Genomic DNA, 19,857 nt, shown 5'->3' with positions numbered 1-19,857 from the left:
AGTGGGTTATTCAGAAACACAAAGCTGAAGAAATTTGTTATGAGCAGATTGCACATAAAGAAAAACGAATTGGAATTCTTCCTGCAAAGGAAAAAAATCTCAGATGGGAATGTGGAAGCACAGGAGAGACTTAAGACCCTGATGTGAATGAACATAAATGAATCTGGGCTGTACAAAACAATAATTGTCTTGTGGAGTTTAAATTATATACATCATAGTTTAACATTTGAAAATCAGTTTTTCTGTATTTTTTAAAAAGGAAGAAAAACCAAATCATTTTGAAAGTTACAGAATAATAATTTGAAAGATTAATGCCTATCTTATGATGAAAACATCTCTTAGCAAATTAGAAATAGAAGGGAATTTCCTTAATCTGATAAGAGATACACACATATGCACACACATACGAAGTTGGACCCTTACCTAACACCATATAAATATGAATTAACTCAAAATTAATCAAGGACCTAAATGTAACAGGTAAAACTACAAAACTCTTAGAAGAAAACATAGGACAAAAGCTTCATGAGATTGCATTTTGGCAGTGATTTCTTGGATGTAACACCAAAAGCACAGGTAACAGAAGAAAAAAATAGACAAATTGAACTTTGTGGAAATTTCAAAAATTTTCCATCAGAAAACACTACAATAGAGTGAAAAGGCAACCCATAGAATGGGAGAAAATATCTGCGTATCATATATCTGGTAAGGGGTTAGTATCTAGACTATATAGAGAACTCCTAAAACTCAACAACAAAAAGCCTAACAACCTGATGCAAATGGGCAAAAGACTTGAATAGACATTTCTCCAGAGAAGATATATGAATGGCCAACACCACGTGAAAAGTTCCTCAACATCACGATTGTCAGGGAAACGCAAATCAAAACCACAGTGAGACACCACCTCACACCCATGAGGAAGGCTACTATCAAAGAAATAGAAAACAAGTGCTGGGGAGGATATGGAGAAATTGGAACTCTTGTGCACTGTTGGTGGGAATGTAAAATGGTGCAGCTGCTGTGGAGGTTCCTCAAAAAATTAAAATAGAACTACCATATGATCCAGCAGTTCCTCTTCTGGGTTTATACCAAAAAGAATTGAAAGAAGCATCTTGAAGAGATACTTGGACACTCGTATTCATAGCAGCATCGTTCACAATAGTTAAGACATGGAAGCCGCTATTGACGGCTGGATGGGTAAGCAAAACATGGTCCAGCCATACACGGGGATATTATTCAGCCTTAAAAAGGAAGGAAATCCTGACGCATGCTGCAATGTGGATGAACTTTGTGGACATGCTAAATGAAATAAGCCAGTCACAAAAAGACAGATAATGTATGATTCCAATTACATGAGGTCCCTGGAGTCCTCAAAATCATAGAGACAAAAAGCATAACTGTGGTTGCCAGGGGCTGGAGGAGAGGAGAACAAGGAGTTATTGTTTCATGAGGACAGAGTTTTAGTTTTACAAGATGAAATTGTTACAGGGATGGATGGTGGTGACAGCTGCACAACCGTATGAATGTACTTAATACCACTGAACTGTCACTTAAAATGGTTAAGATGGTAAATTTTATGTTATAAGTATTTTATCACAATAAAAAAATTTATCATCTACAATGGTGTCAATAAATATTAATTAGCATAAATCTGAGATGTCTAAGACCTCTACTGAAAGTTACAAAATGTTCTTGATACAAAATTTTAAAGACCTAAATAAATAGCTATTCCATATTCAGGGAGTGGAAAACTTAATATTGAGAAGATATCAGTGATTCTTAAATTAATCTATGAATTCAATGCAACCTCAATCAAAATGCCAGGAGGTTCTTTCTTTTGCAGAAATTGACAAACTAATTCTAAAATTCCTCTAGAAAGGCAAGGGGCCTAGAATAGCCAAGAAGAAAAAGATTGCTGGAGAAAAAGGACAAAGAAGAAGAATATTATTTATCTGTTCTGCTCTTGATGGTTTTTGGGTAGTTTCCAGATGGTGCTGGTGTGACCAAGCTTGTGAACGTATGTGTGCATTTCTGCTGGGTGTGCTTCATTAAAAAAATGAGCAGAGTTGGAGACACTTCCTGCCATATAGCTGTTGTCGTACTGGCAGAGATGTAGTGCACGGGGCGTTCAACGGAACAGAGGGTCTGGAGCGACCGACACATGATTCATGACAGAGGTGACAGAGCAGAACAGTGGAGAATGGTTGGCTTTTTCCAGTGAATGGTTGAATCAGTAAATATCCATATGAGGAAAAAGATCCTTAATACACTCATATGAAAACATCAATTCTAGGTAGACTGCAGATACAAACGTGAAAAGTAAAAACGTTTTCAGAGGGAAAAATCGAGTACATCTTTGTGGGCAAAGATTTCAACAGGGCACAAAAGCACTAATCACAGAATAAAATGACATTTTGAACTTTACTGAAATTTAAAACTTCAGTTTGTCAAAAGACACCTTTGAGAGAGTGAAAAGTCCACAGAGTTGGACACAACATCCAATAAAGAACTCAAATCCACAATACATAAAGAACTCCTGTCAGTCGGTAAGAAACAGACAGTTAACCCAATAAAAAATGGGCGAAAGTCCTGAACAGGCACTTCAGAGAGGCTGTCTACGGGTCCATCAGCGTATAAATGGGTGCACAACCTCCTGAGTGAGCAGGCTAAAGCAGTTAAACCACAACGAGATACCACTGCACACTCACCAGAGACGATGAAGTGGAAAAGTCCAAGTGCCCATGAGGGTGTGGGGCATGCAAAACTGTCAGCAGACCCTGTGGGCTGTCGGCGGGAACACACCCCTCACCAGCACTCAGCATGCGCGCTTGCAGAAACACACCCCATGCTCCCCAGGACAGGGGCTCAAAGATGTGGGTCCCTGGCAGCCAGGGCCCCTCCAGGGTGGAACAGCTTCAGAGGTGAACTGTGATGCGTTTCCACCAGGAGACGGAATAGATCTACAACGACCGTGAATCTCACCAGAGAGGGTTGTCAGAGCTGGCAAAGGGAAACAGAATATGCGATTAAGGGGAGTTCTCTGGTGGTCCAGTGGTTAGGACTCTGGACTTCGGCTGCCAAGGGTGCAAGTTCAATCCCTGGTCAGGGAACTAAGATCCCACAAGCCGAGCAGCCAAAAAAAAAAAAAAAAAGCATAGGAAAAATAAAATGTAATTGCACATAAAGGTTAAAAAAAAAAGAGTGTGCAATTAAATTTAGATTTCAGATAAATGATAATATAGTGTAAATATGTCCCCAGTGGGGGCCATTTGGGACATACTTACTCTAAAGAGTATTTGCTGTTTATCTGAAATTCCAGTCTAACTGGGTGTCCTGTGTTTCATCTGGCATCTCTGCACAAACATAGCACTGGCAGACATGCCTGCCACGGAGGAGTGCAGACCGCAGATTGTCATCTATCTAGAGAAGGAGGACAGGGGAGACCACCACTGTGGTGACCAGGAAGGCACGTGGGGGGCGCCTGGGAGCCCAGGTAGCGCTGTATTTCTTGATCTGGGTGCTGTTTGCAGGGTGTGTTCAGTGTATGAAGATCCACAGCTGAGCAGTTCTGAGAAGTGCACCTTTCCATGTGTTTCCCCGACTGCACTGGGATGTTGAACCAGGCGCTGAGACCTCGGGCCTGAGCTATTCCCAGTGGAGAGCAGCATATACACCGGCCTGTGGGACCCGCTTTGGGCTCATCCCCGTCATTGTCATTAGAGTGACTCCACCTTGGATGTCGGTTCAATGCTGCTTCCCCCAGGGAAGGCACCCTGCTGTGCCCTCCTTCTGCTGGGCTCCTTCCTTTGCCGCTGTTGTCATCATTGGACTTCAGTGTTCCCTCATAAATATTTGTTTATTTAATCTGTCTCTTCCTACGGAACCTGCACAGCAGGGACCATGCCAGTCTTCCTGTGTGTCACCCAGGGCCTGGCACATAGGCAGTGCTCAGTAATATTTGTTGAAGCAAAGGATGAAAATCTATATATAAACCAATATATATCCTTTCACTCCTGAAAATTCTTATTAATTGATTTAATAATTTATAATTTTATTAATACAATTAATTTTGTTTTATTTATTAACATTATTATCACGAAGAATCAGGGCTTTCTTGTTTTCAGCAAGAGAGTTCAGAGTCTCATTTTTAAGGCAGAGCACATTCTAGAACCACAGTCAGCCACCCACATGCCTGTTGTCCTGACCCGCGGCACGGCACGGGGTATCCCTGGAGACGAACCTCTTTTGGTGGAGGAAGCGACATGGTGGGAGGTTAATTGCAGGCTGTGGACACCGTGTTGCTCTTCTGCTGGTGCCGAGCGTACTCGGCCTGGGGGCTGGTGTGGCCTCTGGGACCCACACTCTTCTGTCTTGACCCTTGTAGGGATTTGCTGCGGACCCTGACCGAGGAGGAGCTTCACACGCTGGAACGGAACCTCTGTATTTCCCAAGATGTGGAGTTCCCCATCCGGGCGGACACCCCGGTGCCCCCTGCCCTGGAGCCCGCTCCGGCCGAGCCCAGGCACGCGGAGGCGGAGCTGGCGTGCTCCGTGCAGAACGACGACCAGGAGCTGGAGCAGCTCAGCCGCATGGTGCACAGGGCTGGGGACGCGATGTCCTCCCTCCTGTCCCCGCCCAATGCCTGCCAGTCCCCCGCTCACGGGCCGGGCGCCGAGGGCGGTCCCCTCGGGCAGGCATCCCCGGGCTGCCCACGGCTGCCGCCGGGCAGCGACGAGGAGGAGGGGAGGGTGTTCTTCATGGAGGATGTGGACGGGGCGGCAGCGCCCCCGGGCGGCCGGTCTGGGCGGGCGGGAGACCCCCAGGAGAGAGGGCGGGGCGGGGAGAGCCGAGGGGCGGGGGTCGGAGCAGCCGCCGCAGCCGAGCTGGAGGACTTGAGCAACAGCAGCACCGAGCAGGGCGACCAGACGCGGGCAGTGGGCCCCGGCTCCTGCAGCTGCCCGGACTCCCAGCCACAGCTGGATGGCTGGGAGGCGAGTGCGGAGGACGCCCAGACGGCCGAGCTGATCGCCCACCGGACGGGGGGCATGAAGCTCTCGGCCACGGTCATCTTCAACCCCAAGTCGTCCACCTCCCTGGACTCTGCCCTCGCCAACCCAGAACTCCCCGGAAATGGCGTCTCCCCAGGGGAGCCGGTGGCCGAGGGGACGGAGGGCGGCCCCCACAAACTCAGCGCCACGGCTGCCAACAGCCTCCTGAACTCCTGCGTGTGCTGCAGGGGCTGCGCGGGCAGCAGGGAGGACGCGGCAGAGAGCCTGCGGGGCAAGTGCGGCTCGGGGAACGTCATCCGCTCCTCTTACGTGGGCTCCACCAAGGCCTGCGCCAAGGGCTCGACCGCGGGACTGCTGGAGGCCCGGCCTGCCCCGGAGGCCTTGCCCACGGCACTGGGCGCCCCGGACCCCCGGCCCTCGGAAGACGCCCCTGGCGGGCAGGAGCCCAAAGCCCCCACTTCCGACAAGTGCCTGGCACACACCTCAGGGCCCCAGGTGGACGCGGCAGACGGGCTGCCTGGAGGGGGCGGCGGAGCGAGTGAGCAAAAGGAGGCTGAGGCCGGGCAGCCCTCGGAGGAGGCCGGGGAGGAGCCCCAGCACCTGCCGGGCTCCAGGTAAGAGCCGCTCTGGCCCCTGGACTCACCTCTAGTCGGTTTAGCTGCTGGTCAGGCCCTCCTGGACCCAGTTGCCACATCCAACCAAGAAGCGTCCCCTGTAGCCCCGACCGCCCTGTTTCTGGCGTGACGGGCACCTTCAGGTGAGTGGGCGCAGCGCCAGGCCCTCGGTTCGCCACTTCTCACTGCTGTGGTGTGACCGGCGTGTGCGGACCGGCCGGGGCTGGGGCCCAGCACCCACCTGACCGGCGTGGCAGCTCCCGTGGGCCGCGGTTAGCCACACAGACCCTCAGCCCTGCCCCGGGGGCAGCGGTGGGATCCCGAGACCACCCTGGGGCAGATTCTCGGTCAGTGCCCCCAGGACCCTGTTCTCTCCCCCAGAGGCAGCTGAGCGGGCAGGGCGGGCTGGGCTCTGTGACACCCTGGCTCCTACACATCTGTCTCACAGCAGCTCTTCCTCCCCTGCCCCACACCCGGGGCTTATCCTGAATGAAGCAGATTCAGCCAGCACTGCCCCGGCACCCACCACATGCCCCCGGCCCCCATCCTGGACATGGGAAAGAAGGAGCCGGGCCCAGCCTTGGGGCTTCACACGCGGCTGTTGCACTGTCCTCTCACCAGACCCTGCCTCGCAGGCTCCCATCCTGGCTTCACTGTGTGCAAAGGGAGGTGGGAGGATGGAGAGGGGAGGGGGCTCAGCCCGGAGGCTGGACAGGTCCCTGCCCGCAGCCACGGGAGCTGTGCACAGAGGGGCGGTCAGCAGGGAGGGGCCGTCTGGGTGCAGGGGCAGACGCCTTGCAGGCCTGTGCAGCCACTGCCACCTTCTTCCTGGAGCAGCGTGTGGCCAGCTCCCCCAGCAATGGGCAGGGGCTGGCCGGGAGCCCGTGGGGTTCAGGGCCGCTCTTTCTTCTCGAGCTGAACTCCGAGGCGCCACCGCAGCCTTTTCTGTGTGGGTTCTGTAGGCACTCCCCAGCCTTTCGCAGCCACGAATCTACTTTCTGGCTCCGTGAATTTGCCTATTCTGGACATTTCATATAAGTAGAATCACTCATTATGTGACCTTTTGTGTCTGGCTTCTTTTGCTGAGCATCGTGTTTTCAAGGTTCACCCACCTTCATGCAGGTGTCAGGACTTCCTTTCTATGGTGAATAATATTCCACTGTACGGATAGACCACATTTTGTTCATGTGTTGATGGGCGGGTGTGTTGTTTCCACTTTTTGGTTATCATTGAGTAGTGCTGCTGTGAACACCTATGCACAAGTTTCTGTGTGGTTGTGAGTTTTCAGTTCCTTGGGTGTCTCTCTAGGAGAGAATTAGTGCTTCACATGGTGCCCCTATGTTCTGAGGAGCTGTCGCCGGCAGTTTTCATCCCCGGTTGTGTGCGAGGCTCCTGTTTCTCCACGTCCTCACCAATACTTGTCATCATCTAAGATTTTTTTTAACAGTTCTTTTGACCTTCGGGCATATCCCACTAGAATATACAGCTGAGTGACTGCTTTCAACTCACTTGAAATCATTCTGTTTCTGAGGTCATGCCCAAGTTTTACCCACAGCAGGTTAAATTGTTCCATTTAGCATGAGCTGTATAGAGATTGCCATTTGCATTTAATTTAATTTTATGATTATGTGAAAAATTTGCATGGTTCCTGGCCAAATCTACAAAATAAGATATTCCCAGAGAAATCTGTCTTTCTACCTTATTCTACTCCTCTGCTAAAGTTACAGTTTTCCAATTTTTTATAATTTATCCTTCAATTTAAAAAATAGAAGCAAGGATGTACACACACACACACACACGGACACACACACGAGCACACACACACACATGGACACTAAAAAGTAGAAGCAAGGATGTACACACACGGAAACACACACAGGCACACACACACGGACAGACGGGCACACACAGGCACACACACACACGGACACACACACGGGCACATGTTTTCCGCTCCCATTCTTTGGCAGAGGACCTCATCCTTCTCTGCCTTGCTTTCCTGACCTTCTAGTCTGAAGGCCTGTGGCCTGTCCATGACAGTTTCTAGAGATGTCTCCACTGTCAATTTCAGCCACGTGGGACTGCACTGTGTGGCTGGACCACCATGCAGTCAGGCCCTGCCACCTGCCTTGTGGCTGTTTCCAGTCTTGCTCTTACAGACGTTGCTGCGATGAGCAGCTATTTTTTTTTTTTAATTTATTTATTTATTTGGCTACGTTGGGCCTTAGTTGCGGGACGCGGCATCTTCCTTGCAGCACGCGGGATCTTTCGTTGCGGCGAGTGGGCTTCTCTCTAGTTGTGGCACGTGGGTCCAGAGTATGCAGGCTCAGTAGTTGCAGCACGCAGGCTTAGTTGCCCCATGGCGTGTGGGATCTTAGCTCCCTGACCAGGGATCGAACCTGCGCCCCCTGCATTTGAAGGTGGATTCTTAACCACTGGGCCACCAGGGAAGTCCCAATAAGCAGCTCTTTTTGATGAGGCCATTTTTTAGGTGCAAGACCAACATCATAATGTCCAGTGGAATGAATTATTGTCCACAACCTAAGGAGCGGCTTCCTCCCTCAGGGCCTCCAACTCAGTGGCCCAGAGTTGATTGGTAAGTGGATCATTTTCCTACAAGGCTGATATGAAACCATCACAAATTCTTTGACCAGATACTTCGACTTTTCAGCTTTTGACCTGCCCCCCTTTTCTTGCTCTGTGTCCAGGTGACAGCCAGTGGACACCTACTCTGTCTGGAACCCCCTCCTGCTTTCCTGATGTGTCCCACCGTGGACACTGTTCATTCACGTCAGGCCGGCAGCTTCCCAGGCCTCCTCTGGCTTAGCACAAGTACAGAAGCTGAGCTGAGAAAAGGAAACAGCCTCCGTGGAGGCCTCGGGAGATGCTCCCATCTCCCAGGGAAGCATTTCCAGAAGGTGCAGAGGGTCTGAGGGTGGCCAGGGGATCAGGGCAGCCAGGCCTTTGGGCCAGGACCGTGGACAGCGGCGCCCGGGGCCCAGCACTGCGCCAGGAGCAGCTGAGAATCAGGTCAGCAGGTGGCGCCCATGCCCTCCGCGGGCAGCGCAAACGTGGGGAGCATCATCCCTTCACATCGCACGTGGGTTCCTAGGTGGCTGAGCAGGGTGCGGGAGAGGCGGCCCAACTTTGCAGAGCGTGATCTAACACGAATGGAGGGGTGAAAGCAGCCTGTTGAAACAGACACAGAAGACCAGCCTCACACAGGCAGCAAGTTCACCAGAACTCGGACGGCGAGATCCCGGGCATCGGTTGGCATTGTTAGTATCATCTGTGCGCAGCTTCCCATGAACACAGCCAGGCTTGCGTCGGGTGCAGGTGACCCCCCGCCCCTGGCAGACGGAGAGACGGACCCCGGAGAGGCTGGCACCCGCCGTGGCTCGAAGTGCCTGGAGGGGCCGGCATCACCCTTGACCTGCCTGAGCGAGAGCCCGTCTGTCTGGTGACGTGCTTGGTCATCACTTGGCCGTGACGAGCCGACATCCTGAGCTGACCATGAGGCCTGCCTGTCCAGCAGGTCCCCCTGTGGCCCCTGTCATGCGCGGGAGGAGGAGTGACCGCACGTGTGGCCCCATGCGTGAGTCAGACGGGTGCAGCCTCAGACCTCTGTGCCACCTTTGAGTCGGGTGCCATGAAAGGGACGCACCAAGCCGCAACCACGAGTCTGCTTTTGGAGCCACGTTCCCCGGGGACGCCTGGAGTGTCACCTCCCACTCAAGCAGCACACAGCCTCTGGGTGGAAGGATGGGGCTGCTGGGGTACGGCGCAGGCCGGAGGTGGGTCCTGGAGCAAGGGCCCGGGCAGGAAGAGCCCTGCACGTTCCCCCAGGCCCGGCCTTCAGCCCGCTGTACGCAGGCCGGTTCCAGCCGTGCTGTTGCCCGGGGTGGGGGATGTCGCCCCAGCACAGTCCTGGGCAGAATGTTTCAGAACCAAGTGTCCTTCAGATTTTTTCTTTCTTACCTTTTCAGTGCTTGAAGATTAACCTTTTTTGGGGAAAACTTAGCATTTTTAAAAGCTTCCTGTTTTTTGCCTAGACTCACCTCATCATCCAAAACTGTCCACACTCTTGAGGCTGGCTGGAGAGCTCACTTGTCTAGAAGACGGAAACTCTCCCCCTCTTGGGTCTGTTTGGTCCTTTCTGTGGACATTTTACTAAAGTGTGTTTCCAACCTTCTTGAAAAAAATAACACTCACTCTTGCTTTTTTCTAATTATAATTGTGGTCCCCATTCATTGTAGAAACTTATGAAAACATAAAAAAGAGTAAAAGAAGGAAATAAAAACCATCCCAAATCTGATGAGCAGTTTTATTATTTTTTTCACTTTTATTTTTTTCACTGAATATTATTTAATGATCATTTATCTGCAAAATTCATTAAAACACAGTATTCGTAGGACTTAAGGCTAACTTGCTGTACGTTTTCCCATTTCCGTATTTTGTCGATTAGCCTTGTGGTCCCTCTCCTTACGGTTTTGTGTCTGTCTCTGGGAATCCACCCTTAGGAGTAGAGACGCCCCAGCAAAGGCATGACCCTTGCCGTCACACTCCCTTCCTCAGCAGTAACCACCCCCCCACCCCCACCCCCCCCACCCCCACCCCTCACCCCCCCCACCCCCACTCCCACCCCCCCCACCCACCCCCACCCCGCCTGGGCAGCACTGGCTGCATTGACTCATCTGGGAAGCAAAGTGGAGTTCGGCTGCTCTGCTTTGTGTTTCTCTGGTGATCGGTGTCCCTGGGCATTTCCTCCTGATTCTTCTGCAAATTGACTCTGCCTGTCTTTTGCCTGTTTTTCAGTTGGGTTTTCGTGTCTTTCTTGCTGACTTGGAAATGTTCCTTCTGCCTGGTGTCTTTGTTGCAGGTAGCTTTCCCCAATTTGTTATTTGCCCTTTGGTCTTATTTGTTGCCATCTTCTGATTTACAGATGTCTTCGGTTATGTTTTGTGTAATTAAATTCATGAGCATTCTAGAGACTCGGGTCCTCTGCCTCTCGTTTCCTCCAGTCGGTCTGCGATGCTGTTCCTCCCACCCCAAGGCCAGGGGACATTCCCCTCACTGCCTCCTGGTGTCCCAGGGTCTCCTTCTTTGCCGTTAACTCTGCTCTGCCCTGGTGCATAGTGAGAGGCCCAGGCCGGCTTGCCTTCTGAGGCTGTCTCCGCCCACTGGAGGGGGCCGGGGCCGTGACGCATGGGCAGGCCTGCCCTGGGCCCTGGCTCAGGGATCAGGAACCGTCACCACTTGTGCCAGCGGCGGGCTTGGCCTGCTGTGTGTTACTCAGCTCCGCGGCTGGCCGTGCCTTTGCCTCCCCACTCGGTGGGCCTCCCTGGCTGTCGTTTTGGTTAGAATGATAGGAACCTGGAAGGGCAGGGGCCTCTGAGCTTCTGCCCTTAAACTGGTGACCTGTGCTCGACCATGTGCTCCTTCCTTGCTGAGCGTGGTGGTAATGGCAAAGGGGGGACCTTGGGGACATCTCCTTGAGGGGACTTTCCGACGTGCGGTGCTTCCTCGCCTGCCTGAGGGGTGGCACTGGAGCGTGTGTTCCTGCCACGCGAACGCAGCGGGAGGGGGTCCAGGGGAGGAAGGGCGCCCGTGGGCTGGCGGCCACTTGAGGAGGAGCCAAGGGGCCTCTTGCTAGCGCGTGCCTCCGTTCCTTGTGGCTCCTCCACGTCTCCCCCGCCCTGGCCCTTACCACTGCTGTTCGGGGCTGGTCCTTGCCTCAGCCTTTGCCGCTACCAGTCCTGAGCCGCCTCCCTGCCCCATCACCGGTCTCACTGCTTCCTGGCCTCACCTCCACTTTCTCACTCCCCACGCGTGGGGTGGCAGCTGGACAGGGTGGTCGCAGACGTTGCAGCATTGCTTAGTCCTGGGCCGACAGCTCTGTGCTTCACTGACTTTGCTCTTTGCCCGCCTGGCTCCGACTCCAGTGGACGGCCCCGCCTTCCTGCTAGCCGCGGCGCTCCGGTGCTTCCACCCAGGCTCCACTGTCCTTTGCCGGGGTGGGGACCCCAGGGACCTGGGGATACCCTGGGTCCAGCCCTGAGCAGCTGGGGCTACAGAGAGGAGGCCACATCCTCTGTTCCTTGGAGCAGGGCTCTGGCCCCCCGAGGCCACTGACTGCTTCCCTGTATGGAGGGGGCTGCTGGAGATCCTCCTGGGCCCCTCCAGGCTGCACCACGAGTGCCCGTGGACCTCAGCCTGGCCTTTCTGCCCAGCAGGGGGGAGGCCGGATGCACTGGCACTGCTGAGCTTCCTCGAGCAGCATGTGGTGAACGAGTCTCTGTCACTGGGAAACCTTCCCAGAGGCCCAGGACTGCACTTCTGACCTGCTCTGTCCACACTTCACTGAATCCACTTTCCCTCCAGCAGATGGAGTCAGGGGCCGGTCAGCCCCTGCCCTGTCCCAGGGCCACTGCTGTCCACCAGCCTCCATGACCTGGAAGGATGTGCATCCTTTTCCAGTGTATGATCAACACCCACAACCTCTGGTGCTGGCCGTCAGGACTGTGTGGGGTGTCCTGGGGTGCGCGTCCTGAGCTGGCACCCCCAAGGGTAAGGGGGTGTGAACCAAGACATGGGAGTGACAGGGACAGGGCACTGCCTGGACTGACTGACTGCTCAGTGAGCCGAGACTCAGGAGCCGCTGGCTGGCCCCGCCTGCCCCGTTGCTGGGGGCTCCACAGGGGACCACCTCCGGGATTCGGTGACAGGGTGGGGCTGGATCTAACCCTAGCCCCTTCCTGGTGGCTGTGTGACCCTGGGCACCAGCTCCTGCCCCACCCCCGCCCCTGCCCGGTGCCCAGTTCCCTCCCCATCGGGGTGGACACATCGTGGCTGTGTCACCAGAGCCTTTCTGGGGCCAGGCAGTGGGCGCAAGCCATTGTCCCCGTGACAGTGTCCCGGCTGCCACATGGAGCCCCGGGGTCTCCCACCCACGTCCTGCCCCAGGAAGGAAAAACGAGAATGATTGAGCGGTTTAAAAATAGAGGAGAGGGCTTCCCTGGTGACGCAGTGGTTGAGAATCTGCCTGCCGATGCAGGGGACATGGGTTCGTGCCCCAGTCTGGGAAGATCCCACATGCCGCGGAGCGGCTAGGCCCGTGAGCCATGGCCACTGAGCCTGCGCGTCCGGAGCCTGTGCTCCGCAACGGGAGAGGCCACAGCAGTGAGAGGCCCGTGTACCGCAAAAAAAAAAAAAAAAGAGGAGAACTTGCAATTAATGAGACGCTTGAAAAACAGATTAGGCCTAATGACTGTCATCAGATCAACTGTTCACGAGTGACGGGGCTCCCGCAGGGTGAGAGAGAAGCCAGGCTGAGTACCGGCTTGGGGTCAGAGGGCAGGGCTGGGTCTGGGGGTCCTGGGAGGGGTGCTGCCCTCCTCCTAGATGGGCCTTCCCAGCGTCCAGAGTCTTTCTAAGTCACAGCTGGGTGTTGAGCTGCTGTGTTCTGGGCCGGGAGGATGGCTTGGCCGGGGCAGTGACCACTGTTTTGGGCAGGGGGGCAGGTGCAGGGGCGCTGAGCCCAGCACCCAGGACAGCTCCTGTCCCGGCTCTCCCCCAGCATACCCACCCCACCTCGTGATCCCACCCAGTGCCGGTCTTCAAGGCCCCTGGTCCCGGAGAAGATAAACTTGACTCCTGAGACGCAGAGTGCCGGCTGGGTGCAGGGCGGCTCCTTCAGCGAGCACCTGCCCTGGCAGTGACTTCACTGAGACCTGAATAGAGGGGCCCAGGTGCCAGAAGGAGCAGAGGGGGCAAGAGGAGGTAGGGGTGGGGAACCCCAGAGAGCTTTGGAGGGCAGCAGGGCAGGTGATGTTTTTCTGGGAGGAAGGCCCAGCATCCGAGGCGGTAGCACGTAAGCACAGTGAGAACACAGTCTGGTATTTTAAAGTTGTTTTAAACAGCTTTATGGAAGTATAATTGTCGTACAATAAGCTGCAGCATGTGAGAGTTCCAGTTCCTCCACAGCCTCGCCAGCCCTCAACGTGGTCAGGCTTCTTACCTTTAGCTGTTCCAGTGGTGTGCGTAGTGTCTCATTGCAGTTTTAATGTGCATTTCCGTAAGGACTCATGACACTGAGCACCTTTTCATGTGTTCACCTGCCATCGGCCTATACTCTTCAGTGAAGTGTCTATTCAGATCTTTTGCTGTTTCTTTTCATTGTGTTGTGTCCTTATTGAGTTTTGAGAGTTCTTTATTTATACTGTATACAAGTTCTTTATCAGATATATTATTTGCAGATCGTTTCTCCCAGTCTATGGCTTGTTTTTTCATTCTAAGAGTATCTTTTGAAGAGGAAAATTTCTTAATTTTGAGGAAGTCCAGTGTATCCATTTTTCTTTCATGGATTGTGATTTTGAAGTCATATCTAAGGGTTATTTTCATAACCTAAAGTCACAAAGATTTTTCTTCTGTTTCTTCTAAAAGTTTTATACTTTTAGGTCTATGATCCATTATGAGTTAATTTTGTATATGGTGTGAGGTATGGATCAAAGTTTTATTTTGTTTTTGCATAAGGATAGCCAATTATTCCAGTATCATTTGTTGAAGACTACCCTTTCTCCACTGAATTGCCTTTGCACCTTTGTCAAAAATCAGTTGACCATATATTTCTGTATTTTCTAGTCTGTTCAATTGATCTGTTTGTCTATATTGACACCAACATCACACTGTCTTGATTATGGTAGCTTTATAAGGACCCTTAAAGTCAGGTAATATAAATCTACAACTTAGTTCCTTTTTTTCAAAGTTGTTTTGGCTCTTCTGGGTCCTTTGTGTTTCACATGAATTTTAGAACTAGGTTGTCAATTTCTACCAAAAAAATAAAAAATAAAAAATAAAAAAGCCTGCTAGGACTTTGCTTGGAATTGTGTAATCTATAGATCAACTAGGGAAAAATTAACACTTTAGTAATACTGAATCTTCAAATTCATGAACACAGTATATTTCTCCATTTATTTAGGTCTTTAATTTCTCTCAGCAAAGTTTTATAGTTTGTGTTGTTGAGGTCTTGCACATCTTTTGCCAGATTTATCCCTAAGTATTTTATATTTTTGATGCTATTGTAAATGGTATTGCTTTATAATTTCAGTTTCCAATTGTTCATTGCTTATATAGAGATACTTGATTCTTGTATATTGATCTTATCTCCTGCAACCTTGCTAAACTCAGTTTATTAGATATGGTAGTTTTTATGAAGATTTCATCAGGGTTTCTACACAGATGTTGTCATCTGTGAATAAAGCCAGTTTTCTGTCTCCTTTCTAATTAGATGTCTTTTCCTTTTTTTTCTTGCATTTTTGCACTGGGGAGGACCTCCAAGTACAACATTGAACAGAAGAGTTGACACAGGACATTTTTGCCCTGTTCCTGCTCTCAGAGGGAAAGCATTCAGTATCTACCGTTAAGTGTGATGTTGGCTGTAGGATGTTTATAGATGCCCTTTTTCAGGTTCAGGAAGTTCATTCCCGGTTTGCTGGACTTTTCTCAAGTACTTTTTCTGCATCTTTTGGGATTGTCGTATAGTTTTAATTTTTTAGTCTGTTAATGTGATAAATTACATTGATCGATATTTAGGTGTTAAGCCATTGCATTCCTGGGATTAACCTTACTTGGTCACTAGGTATTATCCTTTTTATGTATTGTTGGCTTCAATTTGCTAAAATTTTGTTAAGGATTTTGCATCTGATTGTGAGGAATGTTAGGCAGTACTTTTCTTTTTTTTGTAAATGTCCTTTTAAGGTTTGGGTATCAGAGTAATGCTAAGATCCTCAAATGAGTTGGGAAACATTCCTGCTTATTCAATTTTCCAGAAGAGTTTTTGTATAAGTGGTATTATTTCTGACTTAAATATTAGGTAGAATTCATCAGTGAAGCCATCTGGGCCTGGAGTTTTCTTTATGGAAAGGTTTTTAACTGCAATTTCAATTTCTTTACTAGATATAGGTGGTGGGTGTCAGCAGCTGCTTTGGGGCCCTGCCCAGCTCTGCTATACCCTCCACCCCCTTGAGCCCTGGCAACATTGTAGCCTCATGAGTGGACAAAGCTGGAAGAGGCAGATGTGCCAGGGACTGGTAGACACGTAGGACCTGCCAGGGCAGCTGTGGGATCCATGGAGGGGTCGCCATAGCAACACAGGAGGCCACCTGCTAGGGCTACCACCCTCCAGTCACATGGCACCATTGCATCAGGCCCTCCCCAGCCCTGGAGGAGGAGCTGCCCCTTGTCTCACAGACCCACCTCTGGGGGGGGGGGTGGCCAGCGGATGAGATGGACCTGGGAGCCGCTGGCTCTCCCTGCCTCCGGACTCCAGGGGGACCAGCCTGAGTGGCCTTCCTCCTCTGAGCACAGCCTGTGGCCTGTGACAGGGGAAGTGGCTCTGACGGAGCCCAGGTCCACCCTGCTGGCTGAGGCCATGCCATCAGTCAGTTGCCAGGCCAGGATGGCTCAGAGAGGACAGCAGTCACCAGGCAGGGTGTCTGCTGTCTGTCCTCCCCGTCTGGGGAAGCCGCAGGTTCCCAGAACTTCCTCAGCCCTCAGGGCTCTGCAGAGTGTCCCTGGTGACGAGGGGTGGCTGCGGCTCCCTGGCTGTTCCCCACAAGTGTCGCAGGGAATGTTCCTTCTGGATCACCACAGTGATGACCAGAGACTCCAGGTGGTCACAGTGGGACGTGTGCCCACAGACCAGCCTGGGGCAGACCTCGGGCACTCCTGGACTGGGCCCTGCTTGATGCCCAGCTCCTGCATGACCTTCTGGGGCTGGCCTCTTGGACCACGGTGGTGGTGGGAGCCTGTGGCCCTGAGGCCACTCCCCCACCCCCAGCCTCACATCTGGCACCCCCGGCCCTTTGCAGAGGCTGTGATTAGCCCCGCGTTACAGACCCAGGGCCACACAGCACAAGGCAGACACGCGCACCCACCGTCCCACCCCCACTGTGAGTCCTTCTCCAGAGGACCGTGGGTGGTGGTACTGTTTTCCCATTTTACAGACAAGTAAACGGTGGTTCTGGGAGGTTACATTCTCCTGCCTAGAAAGCAGGGGACTGATGCCCGAAGGCCCTCAGCCTGAGCTGTCTGACCTCTCCTAACTTCCCAGCCCCACCCTGGGAGCCCTCCCCATGGCAGGGCCTCCCCTCCCTGCCACCAGCCCAGGGCCCATCGAGGGCAGGTGCACCCAGCTAGGGCCTCATGTGCCCCCACCCCCAACCCCGTAGCAGGTGCTCACCTGACTTCACAGATGGGGCCTGACCTCCTCAGAGCCAGGCCCTCTTCCAAGCTCCTGGTTGGTTTTCCTGAGCGCTGGCCCTGGGGCCAGGATGGGGGCCGGGGAGGCAGAAGCCCTTGTCCCTGGGGAGGGAGGCCGGCACTTCTCGGATGCTGTGATCAGCAGCTCTGTGGGGAAGTGGGCCCTGAGGCCAGAATCTGCGAGAAATGCCCCACCCGGGGACAGGCAGGGCTACTGGAGCGTGTGCAGTGGACAAGCACTGCGCCAGGAAGGTGGTGGGAAGGGGGGGAGGCAGGGCGCCATGAGGGTTCCGGTTCTGCAGGGCTCGCAGGCAGCGGAAACAGGTCGGAACTTATAGGTGGCAGGCTCCGGGTGGGGCTGCCCAAGGCTGGGGAGGCCGAGTCCTCGGGCACTATGGGCCCCATGTGCGGGGCGGCTGGGGTCTTCATGGACTTATAGACGGTAGAGTCACACCTCTTGCCAGGCCGTGCTTTCTCCCCCAGGAAGCCTTCCCTGCTGCCTGGTGACTGTCCCCAGCTGGCATAGGCACTGGTGTGATTCTGATGACACTATGCTTCTGTCTCCCCAGATGGGAGCCCTGATGGGTCTGCGCAGGGCAGGAGCCTGTGGGCTCAGACAGAGGTGGGCAGGAGACAGTCTGGAGAACACAAAGGATGCTTGTTCCCTCCAACCGGCTCATCTCACGGGACATCCGTGGTCGTGCTGCTTAACTAGAGGAAACGGGAAATGAGCTAGTTTTCAGTGTCTTGTTTACATTTAGTATTTGGAACCAAACTGCAGTCTTTGCTGTTGTCCTTCAGTGATCTCCCTGGGGGCCTCAGAGGTCCTGCTGACCTTGTGGAATGGGAACAGCAGCTGTGAGGGCCCCAGGGAGGGGAGGCAGGGGGGTGGGCTGCACCCCGAGCGCCACGGGATCCCACAGTGCGGATCTGTGTGTGACGGTGCCTTGTTAAAACCCTGTGTTGTTGTTTTGGCTGTGGACTCACTGCTCTATATCCTTAATCTCCAGTCTTGTGGGAATCCAGTGGGAAAGTACTGCAGCTTCCGGAGCATTTGTCTTAGGCCAGGCACGTCCGCTTGCAACGCACTGTCCCTAGTCCTTGCCATGTGGGTGTAATTATTCCCCCCCTTTTTTTTTTACATCTTTATTGGAGTATAATTGCTTTACAATGGTATGTTAGTTTCTGCTTTATAACAAAGTGAATCAGTTATACATATACATATGTTCCCATATCTCTTCCCTTTTGTGTCTCCCTCCCTCCCACCCTCCCAATCCCACCCCTCTAGGTTGTCACAAAGCACCGAGCTGATCTCCCTGTGCTATGTGGCTGCTTCCCACTATCTATCTACCTTACGTTTGGTAGTGTACATATGTCCATGCCACTCTCTCGCTTTGTCACAGCTTACCCTTCCCCCTCCCCATATCCTCAAGTCCATTCTCAAGTAGGTCTGTGTCTTTATTCCTGTCTTACCCCTAGGTTCTTCATGACATTTTTTTTTCTTAAATTCCATATATATGTGTTAGCATACGGTATTTGTCTTTCTCTTTATTCCCATTTTATAGAAGAAAATGATGAGGCCTGAAACCATCCCTCGAGGGACAGTATGTGAATGAGACCCCGGTGTGCACGAGTGCGGCACGTGGAGACCACTGCTGTTCCTGTGGTCACGGGAGCCTGAGTGTGTGTGCTCTCGTGTCACACTCGTCCCCACACCCACATGTGCCCCGACGGCTATGCAGCCCTCCACCCTTAGGGGCCTGCCCACTCTCTCTCTGTGTGCATGTCACTGTCCTGGCCCCCACCTTGTGGTCACAGGGACTGACCAGTGAGGACCAGGCTCCTTCCCTGGGCCTCCCAGGGGCCTGGTGGGGGACCCCAGTGGTGCAGGCCACTGGCTGTCCTCCCCTCCCCAGGACAGATGGCACTGGCCCGCGGGGAGGAGATGGCTGAGGGCACAGCTCTGCTCAGTAAGTGGATGGTCCAGCCTGACAAGCTACAATGTTTTCCCATAACAACGGTCTCTCTTTAGCGTGTAACACACCTGGGATTTCATTTAAAGTCCTTTTTGGGACTTCCCTGGTGATCCAGTGGTTAAGACTCCGCACTTCCATGGCAGGGGGCGCAGGTTCAATCCCTGGTCAGGGAACTAAGATCCCGCAAGCCACACAGAGTGGGCACCCCCCGCCAGAAAAAACCTTTCACTTTTAAAACATGACAGGATTCATTTTTAAAGGAATGCACAGATAATATGCAAATAAATTATATCTTCTAAAAATATGAGCTCTAGCGCAATGTGTCTAGAAGTGGGTTTGAAAAGCACCGTAGAACCAGGTCTGTTTACAGGTAGGCAGGGCTGGAATATGTGAACTCGAGGTTGCAGCTGGTCCTCAAATGAGATGAAAGTCAGGGCTTATCTGGGCAGAATACGTACTGGGTCGCTCTTAGGGATGGTGAGCCCTTGGGGTTGTCCTTGTGAGCCCCATGGTCTCTGCTCGGAACTTTGGGGAAGATGCAGCTGTGATCTTCTGGGAGGCTGTCATCACGGTTCTGACCAGCCCCCACCCCCCTGCCAGTTCAGGGCCCACTGGCTGAGGGGAGACCCGGGCGGGGAAGAGCCGTCTCACTCCCAGAGACCCCTGAAGGTGCCCCATCCGTAAATTACGCCAGTGTGCCCGCTTCTTTGGACACTTTGTCACTCGGGCCCCCTCGCTGTGGCCTCACACTCCCCTACCAGCGCTCGGGCACCGAGGCGTCCGCGATGGGCCCGCCCTTCAGACGTGGTCGTCCTTGTCCTTACTGCACCCACCAGCGATTATTTTACTGCCCGTTCTGGGCCTGAGCAGCAGGGTCTGGGCCACGTCACCCCTTGGGTCGCCCGGCGGGTGAGGGATGGACTCAGGACTAGACCACAGCCTCCCCTCTGGACTGGTGTCCTGTGGTCCCATACAGAGCACTACACACTGGGCGGCTTC

At 52.9% G+C, this 19,857-nt stretch overlaps 1 protein-coding gene across 2 annotated transcripts in view; it reads left to right on the top strand.

The window, feature by feature from the left end:
• The window catches only part of ZFYVE28 (zinc finger FYVE-type containing 28), a gene marked incomplete at both ends in the record, with an annotated part of 113,486 nt that overhangs the window by 75,729 nt on the left and 17,900 nt on the right, over window positions 1–19,857 (top strand). For both annotated transcript variants that reach the window (XM_082610478.1, XM_082610477.1), the window contains one exon: window positions 4,385–5,623. In XM_082610478.1, coding sequence (XP_082466604.1) covers window positions 4,385–5,623 — 1,239 coding nt within the window. The remainder of the gene's footprint in view (window positions 1–4,384; window positions 5,624–19,857) is intronic.

This window comes from Mesoplodon mirus, assembly GCF_964341445.2.
Source record: "Mesoplodon mirus genome assembly, chromosome: 2".
NCBI classification, from domain to species: Eukaryota; Metazoa; Chordata; class Mammalia; order Artiodactyla; family Ziphiidae; genus Mesoplodon; species Mesoplodon mirus.
This window is presented reverse-complemented; position numbering and strand designations above follow the sequence as displayed.